Source organism: Chaetodon trifascialis, chromosome 9 (genome assembly GCF_039877785.1).
Source record: "Chaetodon trifascialis isolate fChaTrf1 chromosome 9, fChaTrf1.hap1, whole genome shotgun sequence".
NCBI classification, from domain to species: domain Eukaryota; kingdom Metazoa; phylum Chordata; class Actinopteri; order Chaetodontiformes; family Chaetodontidae; genus Chaetodon; species Chaetodon trifascialis.
In genome coordinates this window covers 21,050,018-21,069,045 of record NC_092064.1, presented here as the reverse complement: position 1 = coordinate 21,069,045, position 19,028 = coordinate 21,050,018, and the positions used below count along the sequence as shown (strand labels likewise).

At 40.4% G+C, this 19,028-nt stretch overlaps 3 protein-coding genes across 3 annotated transcripts; 2 read left to right on the top strand and 1 right to left on the bottom strand.

Moving 5' to 3' along the window:
- Positions 1-1,050: 1,050 nt before the first annotated feature.
- On the bottom strand, positions 1,051-5,758 carry LOC139335914 (extracellular calcium-sensing receptor-like). The gene is made up of 9 exons (XM_070969698.1): positions 5,592-5,758; positions 5,125-5,419; positions 4,871-4,957; positions 4,414-4,683; positions 3,861-4,064; positions 3,497-3,772; positions 2,286-2,510; positions 2,076-2,199; positions 1,051-1,964 (listed from the first exon to the last, which is right to left on the bottom strand). Exons 1-9 carry the CDS (start codon positions 5,756-5,758, stop codon positions 1,051-1,053), a joined length of 2,562 nt encoding a protein of 853 aa, XP_070825799.1.
- A 1,501-nt stretch (positions 5,759-7,259) lies between these two features.
- Positions 7,260-12,090, top strand: LOC139336131 (extracellular calcium-sensing receptor-like). The gene is made up of 8 exons (XM_070970058.1): positions 7,260-7,414; positions 7,894-8,188; positions 8,291-8,580; positions 8,890-9,185; positions 9,510-9,715; positions 9,839-10,060; positions 10,978-11,101; positions 11,192-12,090. The coding sequence occupies exons 1-8, from the start codon at positions 7,308-7,310 to the stop codon at positions 12,088-12,090; spliced, it is 2,439 nt and encodes an 812-aa protein (XP_070826159.1). The 5' UTR covers positions 7,260-7,307.
- A 792-nt stretch (positions 12,091-12,882) lies between these two features.
- LOC139336130 (extracellular calcium-sensing receptor-like) lies at positions 12,883-18,415 on the top strand. The gene is made up of 8 exons (XM_070970057.1): positions 12,883-13,049; positions 13,424-13,718; positions 13,823-14,112; positions 14,336-14,631; positions 15,711-15,916; positions 16,042-16,263; positions 17,309-17,432; positions 17,517-18,415. The coding sequence occupies exons 1-8, from the start codon at positions 13,021-13,023 to the stop codon at positions 18,413-18,415; spliced, it is 2,361 nt and encodes a 786-aa protein (XP_070826158.1). The 5' UTR covers positions 12,883-13,020.
- Positions 18,416-19,028: the final 613 nt, after the last annotated feature.

The following is a 19,028-nucleotide window of genomic DNA, read 5'->3' as shown; positions in this document are numbered from 1 at the left end:
AATGAGTCCTCTTATAGCGGCCCCATGCCTAAGCTTCTGGATTTTTATGCCTTTAGCCACAGGAAGTAATTCACAATTTCACTTAATTTCACATGAGAGCCTTACACGTTTAGACAAATCTTAGGGATGAAGGAAGCATCTTTTAATTGAGGGATAGAGTCCCTCTCTCACCAGTATCTTTCTGGGGTTACAGCCTCCAGGAGGCCTGCAAACACATTCCACCAAGGGTATGGTTACTTGACAGCTAAAAGAGCAGACCTGCTTGTGCAATTCAGGTGATTGGTCTGTCCCCTGACAGATGAAGCGGTAGTGGAGCTTCCATTATTGGTCATGCCAGAAGGCACTTGCCATAGTGAGATACTTCACCCCAAACTGAAACCCAAACTACACATTGCTCAGTGCTGCAAAAAATAAAAATAAAAATAAAAATAAAAATAAAAATAAAAAATAATAAATAATAAAATAAAATGAAATGAAATGAAATGAAATGAAATGAAATGAAATAAAATAAAATAAAAAAATATAAAGGGATTTGAATGTAATGTAAAGTATTGTTATGTGAACTTGAATGTTTCTCTCTGCCAGTTACTAAATTACTTGATTGGAGCATTGGAGCAATCATTTATTGATCATCAAAATGTCATCAAATATCTTAAGCACTGTTGCACCATTACTATAATGTAATGTGACAGACACACTATTCTTTTGGAAGCCTCAACATTAAAGGAATAAAAGGAAAGGCCACGTTAAGAACCAGACCCAGTCAGCTAAATGGGGTGTTGCAATGTGAGCTTGTCAATTAAAGATTTAGTTGATTGAACAACTTTATTGGTAATGTGTAAAGCCAAAAATAGACTATTACCTTTAAATCTACAGAAGTTGTTTATATTAAGATCAAATAACGTGGATCATAGAAGGAAGTTTAATTTCAGAAGTCTGTTTGCACATACAACATTAAAGGATGCCATGTGGGGAAAAGAATACATTTTTTTATCTGGATCAACTATGAGCAGATCACTCTTGAAAGGATGTAAAATACATACATACACATTATGTTCTAGGGGTGGCTCGACCCATGATTGCTTTCTTTGTGTTCCTCTCTGGTCTCAGCAGGATTATGAAACATTTGGGTCCAAATAATGCCACTAACACACCAAAACTGGATGCTAGGATGGCAAACACCTCCACCACATCTGCATATTTACCTGGTGAGTTGACATAAGCAGGGACAAAGGCCACCCAGACAGCACAAAAGATGAGCATGCTGAAAGTGATGAGTTTGGCCTCATTGAAATTGTCTGGAAGATTTCTCACCAGAAATGCTAACAGGAAGCTGAGGATAGCCAGGGAGCCAATATAACCAAGTAACACAGCAAAACCAACTGTGGACCCAACAACACATTCGTAAACTATTTTATCATTGTGATATTGAGTGTTTTTATGAGGAGCTGGTGAGGCAGAGACAAGCCAAGCAGTGCAAATTGCTGCTTGGATCGATGTAAGAAGAATAACTGTCCCTCTCTGCTGCACAGCACCAAACCACTTCAGACTGGCTCCACCTCCTGGCTTGGAGGCCTTGAACACAGCCAGAACCACCATGGTTTTCACCAGGATACATGAGACACACAGCACAAAGCTGATCCCAAATGCTGCATGTCTCAGCTGGCATGTCCACATCATGGGACGGCCAATAAACAGCAGTGAGCACAGGAAACATAGTTTAAGTGACACCAAGAGCAGGAAACTCAATTCTGAATTGTTGGCGCGTACCATGGGTGTGCTGCGATGATAGGTGAAGATCCCCAGTACGGCATCACTGATAAATGTGCCAAGCAATGATGCAGCTGTCAAGCAGATACCCAGAGGCTCATGGTAGGAGAGAAACTCTATTATCTTTGGAACACAGTGGTCACGCTGGGGGCTGGACCAGAAGTCCTCTGGACAACTGCTGCACTCCATGGAATCTGACAAAAAGAGGAAAAATGTTAAGTATCTATATTATGTGTTCAAAGGAAACCTATTTTTTTATGTAACTGCAAAATATTGACTTACATTGATTTTTATTTGACACCAACCTGTTTCATTGCTGATCTTTCCCTCAGAACAGGGGATGCAGTCAAAACAGCACATAGGTTGCCCCTTCTTTCTGGCCATGCGAGTACCCGGTGGGCAGCTCTCACTGCAAACTGACCTGGGTGGCTTTGGGGATTAGAGTTATCATTGTTCTACACCATTTCATGCTGTTATTTAAGTTATTTGGAAATATCAGTAAAATCAGAAGTAACCTGTTTGGATCCAAAGTTCCAGAAAATTCTGTCTTCATCAAGTGTGAGCTCTTCACCTCTGGCTGACTCCTTAACCTCACCCACAATCTGAATCTTTGTTGTTCCATCAGGGAGCCACAGCCAGTTCATGATGTCATATATTGGTAAGGCATCACCATTCTCATCAAATGACACTTGATCGCCAAATGGTGTGGTGAAGTTAACTTTATCCAAGTAATAAACCAGCTTCAAATGGGTGAAAGGAATTAAACAACAGATAATTAATGTATAATTAATGTAAGAAACTCCATCCAAACATATACCTGATTCAGTATAGCTATCAATTATTCATTGTTGTATTATTATAAGGTATTCTTTGTTTTAGCTTTGCTGAAATAATCATGTTTAATGTGTAATATGTGTAACAGCAGGTTCAAAAACAGTGTGCAAAAGTTAAGCCACTGGAGGTCAGCACAGACAAGATTTCCAGGGCATGTTAAGTTACTCTTCAAATGGAGAAAACAGAATAAATTAACCTTTCAAAATATAATCAGATTTTTTTGGTCCCATGTATTTCAGGCTGTTTTGCCTGATTGCTTGATCTATCCTAAATTAAAATATATGTGCGATGTGTGTGTTGCATGAAGGGGTTGCAACTTTGTGTTACAACGCATCATGGGATTGTTTTGATTAAATACTTTAATTTGTGAGGCATTTTTAATGTCATGTCATAATAAGATATCCATCCATCCATTGTCTATACCCGACTATCCCTTTCTGGGGTTGCGGGGGGGCTGGAGCCTATCCTTCCTGTCAGCGGGCAAGAGGTGGGGTACACCCTGAGCCGGTTGCCAGCCGATCCCAGGGCAACATATACAAACAAACAACCATTCACGCTCGCACTCACACCATTTTAGAGTCACCAATTAACCTAATGAGCATGTTTTTGGTCTGTGGGAGGAAGCCAGAGTGCCCGGAGAGAACCCACGCATGCACAGGAAGAACATGCAAACTTCACACCGAAAGGCCCTGCCCGACACGGGGATCAAATCGGCGACCTTCTTGCTGTGAGGCACGCGCACTACCTGCCGCTCCACCATGCTGTCCTATTCATATTAAGATAATATCTTAAAATTTTTAATGGTATTCCTACTGATAAACTACGTTTAGTTCGAACTTCAAGTTGTAGCAGCTGGAAACATAAACAGGTCAAATATAAATTGATATCACACCTGCCATGGCTCCAGTCTTTGTAAAGTGGCACAGCTGTGCCCGTTGAAAGGCCCACTCCCCGACACACAGCGCAGCATGTCATCAAGGGCATACGCCAGAGCATACACAGCCTTGTATACATTGTACTCTGGCCTGAGGTTTGAAACATCGAACAGCTCACTCTCCACAGTACGTAAGTCTTCCTGTCCAGTGCATAGTGCTCCCCCAGATTCCACCCAACTTGCTGGAGGTGGTGGAAATTTACACTGAAATACCTCTTCCCAAAACTGATTTACCTGAAATGTGATAAAAACTCAGCATCAGCAGAAATAATGACAATGTAGTACTGCTGCAACAGGTCAGACTGTAAGATTAAACTCTCACTATACTATTTCCGTAGTTGTTGTGGTGGTAGTTAGGGTGTATTCTTAAAAGGAAGTCCTTGAACCCGGCCATCTCTCCTCGACGGATGGCGATGCCCAATGTGCCACCCAGATACGGCATGAAGTCAGGCGTCTGGAGTACATCAACAGATGTCCAAGCTTCACTGGCCATCCACTGCAGCCCTGTCACGTTCTGCCTCACCACCTTCAATTTGTATTATAAAACTTTTTTTTCCAGACATCTAAGGCACAAACATAGTCTCCTTTGCAGTATTTACTCAACTGTGTACAATTATGCTGTCATTATATATGCGATTCTTGACTTTTTTCTTTGCTTCTCCTACTGCAGTTTGGAGAAAAGACAAAAAGAAGAATTGTGTTGTTTTGTGAACCTTTTTATTCTTCTAAAACTGAGAATATGTATGCGCACATAAATATCGAATCAAAAGTAATAACTGATAGAATACTATTTTTAGTGAGATTGAAAATATAATAAACCTTTGAACATTTTTAAAAACACAGATTCATAAATTACAGTGTATTTTGAACCCAACCTCCTCCATTAGTTGATAAATGTGGATTTCATGTGCAAACACAATGACGACTCGAGCTGTGGATTTCTTCATCACAACCACAATCCTCTTAAGTTCAGCTTGATCGTGGCCCCAAGGCAAAACCTCTGAGTAGGCCAGACAACCTCCACCAGACTGGGCCAAGTTGGACTGGAAGGATCTGGCAACATGTAGCCCATAGTCATCATCACTGATCAGCAGGCCGATCCAAGTCCAGCCAAAGCGTTTCAGAATCTGAATCATAGCACGCACCTAATTGGATAAAGAATATTGTTAAGTGAATTCAGTACTATTGTCTCAATCTACTTGTTTGCATACACAAAGCATGCATTTCCTGAAGCCTCAAACATTGGGGATTCATTGGAAACACTTATTCTAAAATTTGCTGTACTTGCTGTCCAACATATTTTCCAGTGATCATTTTGCTGATTAGTTTCACCTGGAAAGCATCACTTGGGATTGTTCTAAAGAAGGATGGAAACCTTTGCCGATCACTCAGGCAGGAACATGTGGCAAAGTGACTCACCTGCAAAGAGATATACAAAGTGCGCACAGGCTGTGTACACCATACAATGCAAATCAACAGAGGCATTTTTAACAGAGGAATATTTAACCCATTTCAACAATTTATCAACATACAAAAAATAAATTCATAAACAGCCAACTCGAAGCACAGAAGCAACGGAAACTTACCATGGGCAATCTGAATAAACTTAGCACATTGGATGTTGCAATAGAAAATGTTGAGTAGGAATCACCCACAATCCCCAGAACTGGAGGGGTCCCTAAACAGTTCTCCTGAAGCAGAAACTGCTCCTCTTGACCGCTGGCCAGCGCCAAGGCAGCTCGAAATCCAATAACAAGTGCACCACAGTTATCATAAAGACTGTATCCCAGAGTCACATTCGGGAGCAGAATTGAGTTTCTGTTGATCTCGTCAACAGCAAAGACCATCGCCATGGCATGCCTGAACCCTTGAGTGTCAAAGCTGAAACATAAACTCTCATTCTTAACTGAAGATATCGTGAGAATGCATGGATGCACCCATATTATTGACAGTACAAAATGATGAAACATCCTATATTAATCAGTTTGTATTATTTTCTTAACATACTAATATCAATAATTAATTTATACAGTTTGCTATGTGTGAGACTTACCCTTTGCAGGTGGGCTGACGTGGCTCTGAAGTGAATGTCCACTCAGGAAAGACTGAGGTGTAATGGACCTCAACCAGCCCACCCAAAGTCACGTCCCCAGCCTTGTGCAAACCATTGAGATAAAACTGCCTCCGTAATTTACAAGACGGGGAAAGAGAGGAAGACATGGAGAAGAAAAAAGAAGAGAACAAAGGCAAGATCAGGTCGACACAAAGGAGTAAGTGTTTGTCAAAAAATAGCCCCATGACTGCACTCCTCCCATCACCCCTGTTTCTTATCTTGATGCATGGTTTCTTAATTTTATATGCAAGACGATGTCGTCTTGTTTGTGTCTTTTTCGTCAGTGTTTAGTCTCTCACTCCACCTATCAGAGCCTATCAGTCAGTAGTGTAGGCAGAACATAAGAAACAGACTACATCAATTCAGTACAGATGCAGATGCGTACAGGAAATAATTGTTCCTTTGTATGAAACATTAACAAATATTTTTGTGCCAATCACATATTAAAATGACATATGTTTTTACATCCCCAGTCCTTGTCTTTAAAAGTCAGATCACATAATGAATCTTCATTCTGTAATTCAGTTTTGGATTTTAATCAACACACTGAATTGCATGAAAGGTTGTGCAATGCAACATGTGCCAGTTCTTTGAACTGAAAAATGATTTTGAATGAAATGTAGGTTTATTTTTAGTTTTAAAAGAATGGTTTGTAAATTAGCAGCTAAGTTGAGCCCACAAAGAGGAGACAAAGCTAAGCAGACTTGTGCTAAGCATCAATGCAGAAATGCAAATCTAAAGCATTTGATGGGTTAACATTTATGACAGCTGCACACGCATTGCAAGGAATATGAAAGAATCTCCCCCAGCAAACCCTGTTATTAGGGCTGACAGCCTCTTCATAATGAGTACAAAGGATGTTCCTTCACCTTTTCTCAATGATCATTAATAGAAAGAAATATTTGGAACTGAAGCTCTGATTTTGGTCTTGGGCCTGTGTCCACCGAGCCTGTTCAGTATCTGAGCTGTTTCCTGGAGCTGCACTATGTTCTCATCATTCATTCTTGCTAAAGAGGGAGTATGAGGAAAGAGAAGTCAACAGATTGTGCAGAGAGTTGGAAAAAAGCATAAAGGTTTAATTAGGTATTATTTTTTAAATACATCCCATGAGACAATGAAACTTGCAATTTGATTAAAAAAGGATTAAACCACTCAACCAATTGAAGGTGTGAATTTGTTGAAGGTGTAAGGGCTGAACTATAATAGCTAAAACTATGCAAAAAGTGGTGTAAGGGTAGAACAAAATTAGGGTGTTTGCAATGATAGTTTTACAAGGGGAGAAAAGAGACAGGGACACCCCATTGAAAGACATGGGCAAGACTTCAACTAAGAGCACCAGGTTAGGGTGTCCGACACTAAGATGACGTACAGTAGGGAGAGAAGCCTTCGTCTGAAAATCTATATAAACCAGTGAAAACACATACAGTATGCCCACATGCAGACACCTGAGGGATGGAGATCTCAGCTTTCTTAATTGGCCTGATCTTGTCTCTGGGTTTGTGTGAGCTGAACTCATCTCTTGCCTTGAATGGTTCTGGGGATGGTTTGAAGCAAAGGCCTAAGTTTTCAGACCATAGAATTGGTGCTGGGGTCAGTACTGAGGGTTTATCTGTGAAATGTAGGCACCAGGGTACCGATCGTATACCTGCATTCACAATGGATGGTGACTACAATGTTGGGGGTGTTTTCTCTATACACAACTACATGCACACAGTGAGGCACAACTTCACCACTACGCCTGAGCCACTAAGGTGTACAGGGAGGTGAGTAAGAGGTACAAGTGGTAAATTAGAGGATGTTATGTATATGAATGTTTTGATCTGTATGATGCGCTTACAATAATATTGCAAAGCCTTTGTGTGGAGTTGAAACTTTGTTTTATTTATTTACTTATTTTCTTATTTACATTAAGTTCCAAATCATTTTTTGGCCATTTAAATTTTTGGTATTATTTTCAAGAAAAACAGTACAGTGTGACAACATGAAAAAGTAAGCATTTTTGTGTTTTTAACTGAAAATATGAAAGTGTTCAGCACATTGATTTATTAGCATTTTACAGGGCTGCGACAAATTAAAACATCACTATTAATCTGTGCATTAAAATGGGAAAAGGTTAACTTGGTGATGTATATCAGTGGAGCTATAACTTATTGTCCAGAATTTCAGTTCTCCTGTGTTGTGTGTTTTCTGATGTTGTCTTCATAATATTATTTTAGTTTAAACACTGATATGAGTGTGTCAGCATTGACTCCCGTGAACTGCGCTTCGCACGCGCAATGATTTTTGCCATTGAGGAGATTAATAACAGCACGGAGCTGCTGCCGGGCATCAAACTCGGTTATCAGATCCACGACTCATGTGCCTCAGTGCCCGTGGCGGTGCATGTGGCATTCCAGCTTTCAAATGGCCTCGACCCTGTGTTTGACACTGGTGACAACTGCTCACGATCTGGTATGGTGATGGCTATCATTGGTGAGTCTGGGTCCACGCCATCCATCAGCATGTCGCGGATCTTTGGGTCCTTTAACATTCCTCAAGTAAGTATTTTAAATATATTTTCTGATAATCTATGTGTTTATACGTGCTACTGATCTCTTTTGTCTCTGTGATTAAAGATTTACACCGCTGTTTTTTTTTAGGTGAGCCACTTTGCCACTTGTGCATGTCTGTCTGATAAGAAGCAGTATCCGAGTTTCTTCAGAACAGTCCCCAGTGACCAGTTCCAGGCTGACGCGCTGGCCAAGCTGGTGAAACACTTTGGCTGGACTTGGATAGGTGCCATCTGGTCCGACTCAGACTATGGCAATAATGGCATGGCATCGTTCTTGGAAGCAGCGCAGAAGGAGGGGATCTGTGTGGAGTACTCTGAATCTTTCTTTCGGTCCCACCCACGGAGCAGGATCCAGAGAGTAGCTGATGTTATCCGCAGGTTTCCACATCATTAACTGTGCTTTTGATCTCTGTGCTGACACTGACCTTCTGCACACAAAACCACAAAAAATATTCAGTCAAATACAACTTGTAATATAATTTTGTCTTCAATCTTCAGTATCAAATTGGAGATGCATCATGTTAATTTCTCTCATGTTTATTACTCATAAGGTAATGAGGCAAATATTGCACAACGAAAAACTAAAGCTTTTAAATGTGTTTATTTGTTGGTTGATTTGTTTATGTTAACAATCTTGATACTTGTATTATTATAATATAATGTATGCCCACTATAATGTCTCTCCAGGTCGACAGCTACGGTTGTTGTGGCATTTGCGGCCTCTGGAGACATGAGGATCCTACTGGAGGAGCTGTCATTGGAGCCTTCTCCGCCTCGTCAGTGGATTGGCAGTGAGGCTTGGGTAACTGACCCAGACATGTTGAGGTTCAGCTTCTGTGCTGGATCCATCGGATTTGGCATTCAGCAATCTGTCATTCCAGGTCTGAGAGACTTCTTGCTGGATCTCTCTCCCTCTGAAGTGGCTGCCTCTCCAGTGCTGACTGAGTTCTGGGAGGATTCATTCAACTGCAGGCTGAAAAAAAGTGAGAAAGTTGATCTGATTTCCGACATAGTTTACATTCACAGTTGGGTCCTTGTTGTGTTGATTGTCTGTTTGAGTCGAGCTTCCTGTATTAAAAATCATGAGCTGCTTTAATATCAAACTCTAGATTTCTGCCAAGAGGGAAGACGATTGATATTATTGATATTGAACAAAGACATGAGGTGAATGCAATGTGCATCTCTGTGAATAATCTTACTTTATGAATTCAGTTCAAGCCCTCTGCTGTCTGATGATGATGATGATTAATCAGGTAAATTTATTGCCAAGGCCGTAAAAATCTTCCTCAGTCTCTGTGTGTTTTTAGGTGCAGCCACAGGCAAGAGTTTGTGTGATGGAACTGAAGACATTCAAACTCTCCAGAGCCCGTACACCGACACATCTCAGCTTCGAATCACTAACATGGTGTACAAGGCTGTTTATGCAATAGCACATGCCATTCATAATGCTGTGTGTCAGGAAACAAATTCTACAACTCAGTGTGACAAATTCACCAGGATAGAGTCCAAACAGGTCAGCGAAAATCAATAAGTGAACACTGCAATGCCCCTTTTTCATTATAGTATACTTTTATGACATGAAATATTGCGTTTCATTCATTTAATATCACTTTCTTATTTTACTTCATCCTCACAGGTTCTTGCTCAGCTGAAGAAAGTCAATTTTTCTCAAAATGGTTATGATGTGTCATTTGATGCCAACGGGGATCCTTTAGCCACATACGAGCTGGTGAACTGGCAAAAAACAGAGAGTGGGAGCATTGAGCTGGTGACAGTAGGGCTCTATGACGCATCACTGCAGGTGGAACAGGAGTTCCATATCAACAGGAACCTCACCTGGATGGAGGACAGCACAGAAGTAAGAAGCCCAAAGCAAAAATTTAACACGTTCCAATTTCAAACTGAATGATCTCAAAGGTTACAGTATCTGCTTTTGGTCCCTGTTGCACCCTGTCAATAGTGGCCGCGAAGAGATCCATTTCTAATACAATTCCAATGCAAGCAAATCAAAATATGTTCCATTGCTGAGCAGTAGCAGACAGATAATAACACAGAGGGAACTTGTACTAAATGTACAGTAAGTTTAGAAGACAACCACTTGATTTGACTGAATCTGACAACTGAAGCCTCATTTTAGCTTCAGCTGGACTTTAGAATGAAATGATTTTATTGCCAAGGAGTTACATTGAAATGGCTTTATGAAGGGATTTCTTTGCAGCCAGTGTAAACAATAGGAATGGTTACAATGGCCAATCACACTTTCAACACACAAATTGGCATGTGAATATTGTTTTAAGACAGACATGAGAAATGTCAACCTGCCCTTTAAAGGACCAGTGTGTAGGATTTAGTGGCATCTAGTGGTGATGTTGCAGAGTGCAACCAACTGAATACCCCTCACCTCACCCTCCCTTTGCAAGCGTGTAGGAGAATTTACAGTGGCCTCAAAGCTTATGAGAAATACAAAAGGCACTCTCCAGAGCCAGTGTTTGGTTTGTCCATTCTGCACTACTGTAGAAACTTGGTGGTGCAACATGGTGGACACCGTTGAAGAGGACCCACTCCCCCTGTAAATATAAAGAGTTCATTCTAAGGTAACAAACACACAGCAATTCTTATTCTCAGGCTATTACACACTAATAACGACATAATCATGAATATTGTGTTCCATTATTGGTAATACGTCACGGTAAATCCCACATACTGGACCTTTAACGGTAAAAGCTGCAGAGCACACCTGAATACCCTGTGGGTCTGTCTGTATTTGTGTTCCAGGTGCCTGTGTCAGTGTGCAGTGACAGCTGTCCTCCAGGAACTCGTAAAGTGCTGCAGAAAGGAAAACCCATCTGCTGTTATGATTGTGTACCATGTCCTGAGGGAGAGATTAGCAATACTACAGGTATTTTTAACTTGTTCCTTTTTTGAAATTCATATTTAAAATATCAAATATGTGACTACTAAAGGCTGCTTTTGTTTCTGTGTTTTCCAGATTCCCCTGATTGTTTCCCTTGCCCCAAGGAGTTCTGGCCTAATGCTGACAGAGACACTTGTTTCCCAAAGCCTGTGGAGTTTCTGTCCTTTGATGAGGTCCTAGGAATCATCCTGGCTGCATTCTCCGTTGGTGGTGCCTGTCTTGCTATTATAACAGCAGCCGTGTTCTTTCGTCACAGGTCATCCCCGATTGTAAGAGCCAATAACTCAGAGCTGAGCTTCCTGCTGCTCTTCTCCCTGACTCTTTGTTTTTTATGTTCATTAACTTTCATTGGAGCACCCTCTGAGTGGTCCTGCATGCTGCGCCACACAGCGTTTGGGATCACCTTCGTGCTCTGCATCTCTTGTGTTCTAGGAAAAACAATAGTAGTGTTAATGGCCTTCAAAGCTACACTCCCAGGCAGTAATGTCATGAAATGGTTTGGTCCACTACAACAAAGGATGACTGTAGTTTCTTTCACATGTATTCAAGTTTTAATATGTATTATTTGGTTGGCTGTTAGTCCCCCTTTTCCAATGAAAAATCTCACCACATACAAGGAGAGAATCATCCTGGAGTGCGCATTAGGCTCAGATATTGGTTTCTGGGCTGTGCTTGGGTACATAGGCCTACTGGCTGTCTTTTGTTTTTTGTTAGCTGTCCTCGCCCGGAAACTACCTGATAATTTTAATGAAGCCAAGCTTATCACCTTCAGCATGCTGATATTCTGTGCAGTGTGGATCACTTTTATCCCAGCGTATGTCAGCTCTCCAGGGAAATTCACTGTGGCTGTGGAGATATTTGCCATCCTGGCCTCCAGTTTTGGACTAACATTCTGTATATTTGCTCCAAAGTGTTTCATCATATTGTTTCAGCCAGAGAAAAACACCAAGAAACATTTAATGAACAAAAATTAATCCTGACATTTTAAGCTTGGAAAGAGTCAAGCTATAACATAACATATAGACCTTATGCTGTGCACATGCAACATAGTTTTCACCTGGTTGATTGATTATTTACATTTAAAATTGTGTGTGTGTGTGTGTGTGTGTGTGTGTGTGTGTGTGTGTGTGTGTGTGTGTGTGTGTGTGTGTGTGTGTGTGTGTTTTACATTGAACTGTATATTTTCTGAATTTCATTCTCAATTTTTGAAAGTTGTTTTAATATCTTATAAATTATCAAGCGCCTTAATGAGTTCTCATCTTCATGATGAAATCATTTCAAATATATGACAGTGGAACAATAATTAAAAACAAAACAAAAACAAAACTGGATTAAACCACATAACCAATTCAAAGTGTGCATTTTTTTTTAACTTAACTATAATATAAGATCAACCAAAGAAAAAAAGAGGAAAAAAAGAGTCCTACTTTATGGAGATTATTTTATACATGCAGCACACAGAAAGACTTGGACAAGAGTTCATCACGGAACACAAGGTTAGGGCGTTCTCTCTGTCTGATATGCAGTAAGATGACGTAAAGTAGAAGGAGGGAAGGTTTTGTCTGAAAATCAATATAAACCAGAGAAAACACACAGTATGCCCACATGCAGACACCGGAGGGATGGAGATTTCAGCTCTCTTCATTGGCCTGATCTTGTCTCTGGGTTTTTGTGAGCTGAACTCATCTCTTACGTTGAATAGTTCAGGGGATGGATTGAAACAAAGGGCTGTGCTTACAGAGGATAAGACTCGTGCTGGGGTCAGTACTGAGGCCTCATCTGTGAAATGTAGGCAACAGGGCACTGATCGTCTACCTGTATTCTCCACGGATGGTGATTATGTCATTGGGGGTGTTTTCTCCATACACTACTACACCGACACAGTGAAGCATAACTACACGAGCATGCCTGAGCCACTAAAGTGCACAGGGAGGTTAGTAAGAGGGAGAAGTGGGAGATAAGAGGATGTTGCACTGTGTGGAGCTAGAAATGTTTTGATTTGTATGTGCTTTATGTTGCATAAGCTTTTGTGTAGCATTGAAAACTATACAAAAACTGGAAGTCATTTACAGGATAAGAACAAATTAAGATTTTACATATACATTCATATTTTAATCCTTGCATTAAAATCCTGTGTATTTAAGTTTGATCAGGTAACTTTGTGATGAATATTTAGTTCACAGCTGCAGTGCAGCTATCAGTAACGCTGTCCATAACTATAAACTGCTGTTCTCCTATATTGTGTGTTTTTTGATGTTGTCCTCATCGTATGCAAATTTAAACAGTGATATGAGTGTCTCTGTGCAGAGTTGACTCGCGTAAACTGCGCTTCGCACGCGCAATGATTTTTGCCATTGAGGAGATTAATAACAGCACTGAGCTGCTGCCGGGCATCAAACTCGGTTATCAGATCCACGACGCGTGTGCCTCAGTGCCCGTGGCAGTGCAGGTGGCATTCCAGCTTTCAAATGGTCTGGACCCGGTGTATGACACCGGTGACAACTGCTCACGATCTGGTATGGTGATGGCTGTCGTCGGTGAGTCTGGGTCCACGCTTTCCATCATCATGTCGCGCATCATCGGGCCCTTTAACGTTCCTCAAGTAAATATTTTGATGTCATGACAAGCTATGTCTTACATATTCCAATGATGTTTTCCGAAAAAAAATTAGCCTGCGCTGCTGTTTTTTTTTTTTTTTTTTTTTAGGTGAGCCACTTTGCCACTTGTGCATGCCTGTCCGATAAGCAGCAGTTCCCAAGTTTCTTCAGAACAATTCCGAGTGACCAGTTCCAGGCTGACGCACTGGCTAAGATGGTGAAACACTTTGGCTGGACTTGGATAGGTGCCATCCGGTCCGACTCAGACTATGGCAATAATGGCATGGCTTCTTTCTTGGAAGCAGCGCAGAAGGAGGGGATCTGTGTGGAGTACTCTGAATCTTTCTTTCGGTCCCACCCACGGAGCAGGATCCAGAGAGTAGCTGATGTTATCCGCAGGTTTCTGCATCATTGATTGTGCTTTTGATCTCTGTGCTGACACTGACCTTCCGCACACAAAACCACAAAAACTTATTTGTCAAATACTATCATATTATTTTCGTGGCAAATCACATTTTTTCATCATACTTATTTCACTCATATATATATATTTTTACTCATGTTACATTGATACTCTTGATACTTCTATTGGTATAATGTGATGCATTATAATGTCTCTCAGGTCTACATCTACGGTTATTGTGGCATTTGCAGCTGCTGCAGAAATGGGGATGCTGCTGGAGGAGTTGTCACTCAAGCCATCTCCACCTCGTCAGTGGATAGGCACTGAGGCCTGGGTCACCAATCCAGACATGTTGAGGTTCACCTTCTGTGCTGGAGCCATCGGATTTGCCATTCAGCAATCTGTCATCCCAGGTCTGAGAGACTTCTTGCTGGATCTCCCTCCCACTGAAGTGGCTGCCTCTCCAATGCTGACTCAATACTGGGAGGAGTCCTTCAACTGCAGACTGGAAAAAAGTGAGAAAGTTAATCTAATTTTTAACATAGTTTAAATTCACAGTTGGTTCCTTGTGGTTGTGTTGTTTTGTTGATTGTCTGTTTGGGTGGAGCTTCCTTTCTTAAAATCTCATCAGCTGCTTGAAAATCAAAACCTGGATGTCTGTCACAAGGGACATGTATTGATATTGAACAAAGACATGAGGTGGGCATAAGGTGCATCTCTGGGAAAAATCTCACTTTTCTGATTTCAGTTCAAGTTTCCGCCCTCTGCTGTTTTGGAAAAGATTTTGTATGATCTTTGCTGCAGTGGTTTCACAATACAAACACTGATGTCCTGAACACAAGCACAAAATATTATAGACAGTGTCCACGCCACAAAGTTGAATAGAGATCCTAAACTGTACTTATCAGCATGTATTAATTATGGTATTTGTTGGTCTAATTAGGCCATTACAGTGATAGTGATTTCAGGTCATTTCTGTAGTTTAACCTTAATCTTATCAACTGAGGCACCCACAGACCCTAAAGGTGTAATTTTGTCATCTCCACAGGCGATTTATTCAGTCATTCCATTTTTTCCACTACGTTGTCAGTTAATTTATTCCGAAGGACTTCATTTTGTTGTTTTCTTTTTCTGTTTTAATTCATGCTTCTAAAAAAATAGCAATATGTTGATGTCCTAAGGGATCTCAGTCAAAAGCACCTAATTCTGCCTGCATTTTTAATAGAGGTAACCATTTTTCTGTTTATGTCTAGCTTCCATGTCCAATTTTAATGTTTCACACGCACAGTGGTGAGGGTGGGGTGGGTGGGGAAGGTATAGGGGTCCCCAGGGACTCCACTCAGCAGGCCAAGTCCTTGTATGTTAAATGTGTTCGTAGGATGAGGGTTAAACACTTTAAAACAGGTAATGTCAGTCAGTAGTTAATGCAAAAGTTGGAATTTTTTTTTTTTTTTAGAAATGTGACTAGTCATCTGAAGACTGATTTGTGCTAATGTGAGTTATATACAAAAAAAAATAAGGACAGCTCAATTTCACAATGAAAACTTTTTTGTCAAGGCTAAAAACACATTCATCTGTCTCTGTGTGTTTTTAGGTGCAGCCACAGATGAGAGTTTGTGTGATGGAACTGAAGACATTCAGACCCTTCAGAACCCGTACACAGACACATCCCAGCTCCGAATCACTAACATGGTCTACAAGGCTGTTTATGCAATAGCACATGCCATTCATAATACAGTGTGCCAGGATACAAGTTCTACAACTCAATGTGACAAAGTCAACAGGATAGAGTCCAAACAGGTCAGTCAAAGTGAACACTGCAATGCCCTTTTTTCACTGTAACATACCTTTCATGATATGAAATATTCAGTTTAGTTTTTGTTTTCCTTTCTCTCTCACTGTGTTATTTTACTTCATCCTCACAGATTCTTGCTCAGCTGAAGCAAGTGAATTTTTCCCAGAATGGTTATGATGTGTCATTCGATGCCAACGGGGATCCTGTGGCCAAATATGAGATGGTTAACTGGCAAACAACTGAGAGTGGCAGCATTGAGTTGGTGACAGTAGGGCTCTACGATGCATCATTGCCGGTGGGCCAGGAGTTCCGTATCAACAGGAACCTGACATGGGTGGAGGGTGGCACAGACGTAAGGAGCCAAAAAGCCATAATTTATATTCAATACATGTTCAAATTTAAAATTTAGTCATCTCAAATAGTGTGATATCTGTTTTTGGTTCCTTTAGCAGAGTGAGATAGTATAAAAGTATGAACGACAGGAAGTAACAAAAGGCAGGAATTTGTACTAAAAAGGGCATCACTCTGATGCTAATGCAATTAAAATATTGGATGTTCAGATAATATGAGTCTTCAGCAGGGTCAGATGGACAAATCAAGTGGTATCTTTCAAAGATATAATATATTCTGTTTGAAAATGTGTTCCTTTGCTGAGCTGTGGCAGAGGGATAATAACAAAGAGGAATTTTGTACTAAATGTCCTGTGAGTTTAGAAGACAACCACACGATTTGTCTGAACTTGACAGTTGAAACCTCATTTTCGCTTCAGCTGATGTTTGTAAAAATTTGTACACAAACTGAGTCCTGTCAATTTTATCCCCCAGGTATTACATTGAAATGACTTTTGGAAGGCATTTCCTCACAGTCAGTATAAACAAGACAAATGGTTACAATGCACATACTGTTATCTGAGTATTATTTTAAGACAAACTTAAAAAAATGTGATCCTTTAAAGGACCAGTGTGTAAGATTTATTGACAACCAGTGGTGATGTTGCAGATTGCAACCCAACCTATGAAATGACGTAATATAAAGAGCGAGAAAAGGCCATAATTAGACCAAGCACAAGAGTTTCATGCAGCACATTGGGGTTTATGAACTGTGTGAAACCCAAAGTCAAAAGATTGATTTCTTTTGTAAATGAAGTAATGTCACATAGATAATTAATGTGCTTATTCTGAGCCAAACCATGACCTTTTCCTAAGTCTAACCAAGTAGATATGGTGCCTAAACATGACCAAAGTGTGATCGTTTCATAACGTTAACCACATGTTTATTGTTGTTAGTTAGTTTTATTTTGAAACTGTAAGTGGACATTGTATATTTATTGTTGCTAACTTGAAAAATTAAACTATGTGACGAGTTGGGAGTTAGAATGTGATTTGTCTGTGTTCCAGGTGCCTGTGTCAGTGTGCAGTGACAACTGTTTTCCAGGAACTCGTAAAGTGCTGCAGAAAGGAAAACCCATCTGCTGTTATGATTGTGTACCATGTCCTGAGGGAGAGATTAGCAATGCTACAGGTATTTTTTTTTGTAATGCATATCTATCACATGAAATACATGACTTCTAAAAGCTATTTTTATTTTGTTTGTTTTGTTTTCCAGATTCCCCTGATTGTTTCCCTTGCCCCAAGGAGTTCTGGCCCAATGCTGAGAGAGACACTTGTTTCCCAAAGCCTGTGGAGTTTCTGTCCTTTGACGAGGTCCTAGGAATCATCCTGGCTGCATTCTCCGTTGGTGGTGCCTGTCTTGCCATTATAACAGCAGCTGTGTTCTTTCATCACAGGTCATCCCCGATTGTAAGAGCCAACAACTCAGAGCTGAGCTTCCTGCTGCTCTTCTCCCTGACTCTTTGTTTTTTATGTTCATTAACTTTCATTGGAGCACCCTCTGAGTGGTCCTGCATGCTGCGCCACACAGCGTTTGGGATCACCTTCGTCCTCTGCATCTCTTGTGTTCTAGGAAAAACAATAGTAGTGTTAATGGCCTTTAAAGCTACACTCCCAGGCAGTAATGTCATGAAATGGTTTGGTCCACTACAACAAAGGATGACTGTAGTTTCTTTCACATGTATTCAAGTTTTAATATGTATTATTTGGTTGGTTGTTAGTCCCCCTTTTCCAATGAAAAACCTCACCACATACAAGGAGAGAATCATCCTGGAGTGTGCATTAGGCTCAGCTATTGGTTTCTGGGCTGTGCTTGGGTACATAGGTCTACTGGCTGTCTTTTGCTTAGTGTTAGCTGTCCTCGCCCGGAAACTACCTGATAATTTTAATGAAGCCAAGCTTATCACCTTCAGCATGCTGATATTCTGTGCAGTGTGGATCACTTTTATCCCAGCGTATGTCAGCTCTCCAGGGAAATTCACTGTGGCTGTGGAGATATTTGCCATTCTGGCCTCCAGTTTTGGACTAACATTCTGTATATTTGCTCCAAAGTGTTTCATCATATTGTTTCAGCCAGAGAAAAACACCAAGAAACATTTAATGAACAAAAATTAATCCTGACATTTTAAGCTTTGAAAGAGTCAAGCTATAACATAACATATAGACCTTATGCTGTGCACATTCAACATAGACTTCAACTGGTCGATTTAAATAATTACATGTATTTTCTAGATCTTACTGTCATTTCTGAATGTCCTTTTAAAATGTTGTAATCTTATTTAACTTTTGTTTTTTATCATGTGCTCAATAAAGTGTTACTGAGTTCTCTCTCAGCATTTTGATAAAATAATTAAAAATATATGAATGTGGAACAAAAAAAAATCTTGTGATGAAACCATATAAGACTATATCTGGTGTTTAAAATGACTCTTTGCAACAGGAAAAAAGAGACAGGGACACTTACTGGAAATATATATTGGCCATGCAGCACTTAGAAATATCTTGAAGAAGAGTTCATCAGTGACCACTTGGTAGAGCAGACCCAGCATGATGGGTGGGCCCCAGGATTGGTTGTGATATTTTTTTTATCATTACTGATGTTAGTGAATATTAATGTGCCTCATCCACATGTTTCTTTTGTATTCAACAGTCTTGTAACATTAGTGTATGGAGCATTGTGTTTTCATTGTGGGATGACAGTCTCAAAGAATTTGCTCTGTTTTTGATA

Bases quoted from the DNA above. Each gene is read 5' to 3' on its own strand.
- LOC139335914 (XM_070969698.1), bottom strand. From the start codon at position 5,758: ATGTCTTCCTCTCTTTCCCCGTCTTGTAAATTACGGAGGCAGTTTTAT. The intron at 4,684-4,870 runs GTGAAACTAATC...TTATCCAATTAG, and splicing joins TCCCAAGTGATGCTTTCCAG to GTGCGTGCTATGATTCAGAT. The intron at 2,511-3,496 runs GTGTGATATCAA...ACCCATTTGAAG, and splicing joins AAAGACTGGAGCCATGGCAG to CTGGTTTATTACTTGGATAA.
- LOC139336131 (XM_070970058.1), top strand. From the start codon at position 7,308: ATGGATGGTGACTACAATGTTGGGGGTGTTTTCTCTATACACAACTAC. The intron at 8,189-8,290 runs GTAAGTATTTTA...GTTTTTTTTTAG, and splicing joins GGTCCTTTAACATTCCTCAA to GTGAGCCACTTTGCCACTTG. The intron at 9,716-9,838 runs GTCAGCGAAAAT...TCATCCTCACAG, and splicing joins CCAGGATAGAGTCCAAACAG to GTTCTTGCTCAGCTGAAGAA.
- LOC139336130 (XM_070970057.1), top strand. From the start codon at position 13,021: ATGCCTGAGCCACTAAAGTGCACAGGGAG. The intron at 15,917-16,041 runs GTCAGTCAAAGT...TCATCCTCACAG, and splicing joins ACAGGATAGAGTCCAAACAG to ATTCTTGCTCAGCTGAAGCA. The intron at 17,433-17,516 runs GTATTTTTTTTT...TTTGTTTTCCAG, and splicing joins AGAGATTAGCAATGCTACAG to ATTCCCCTGATTGTTTCCCT.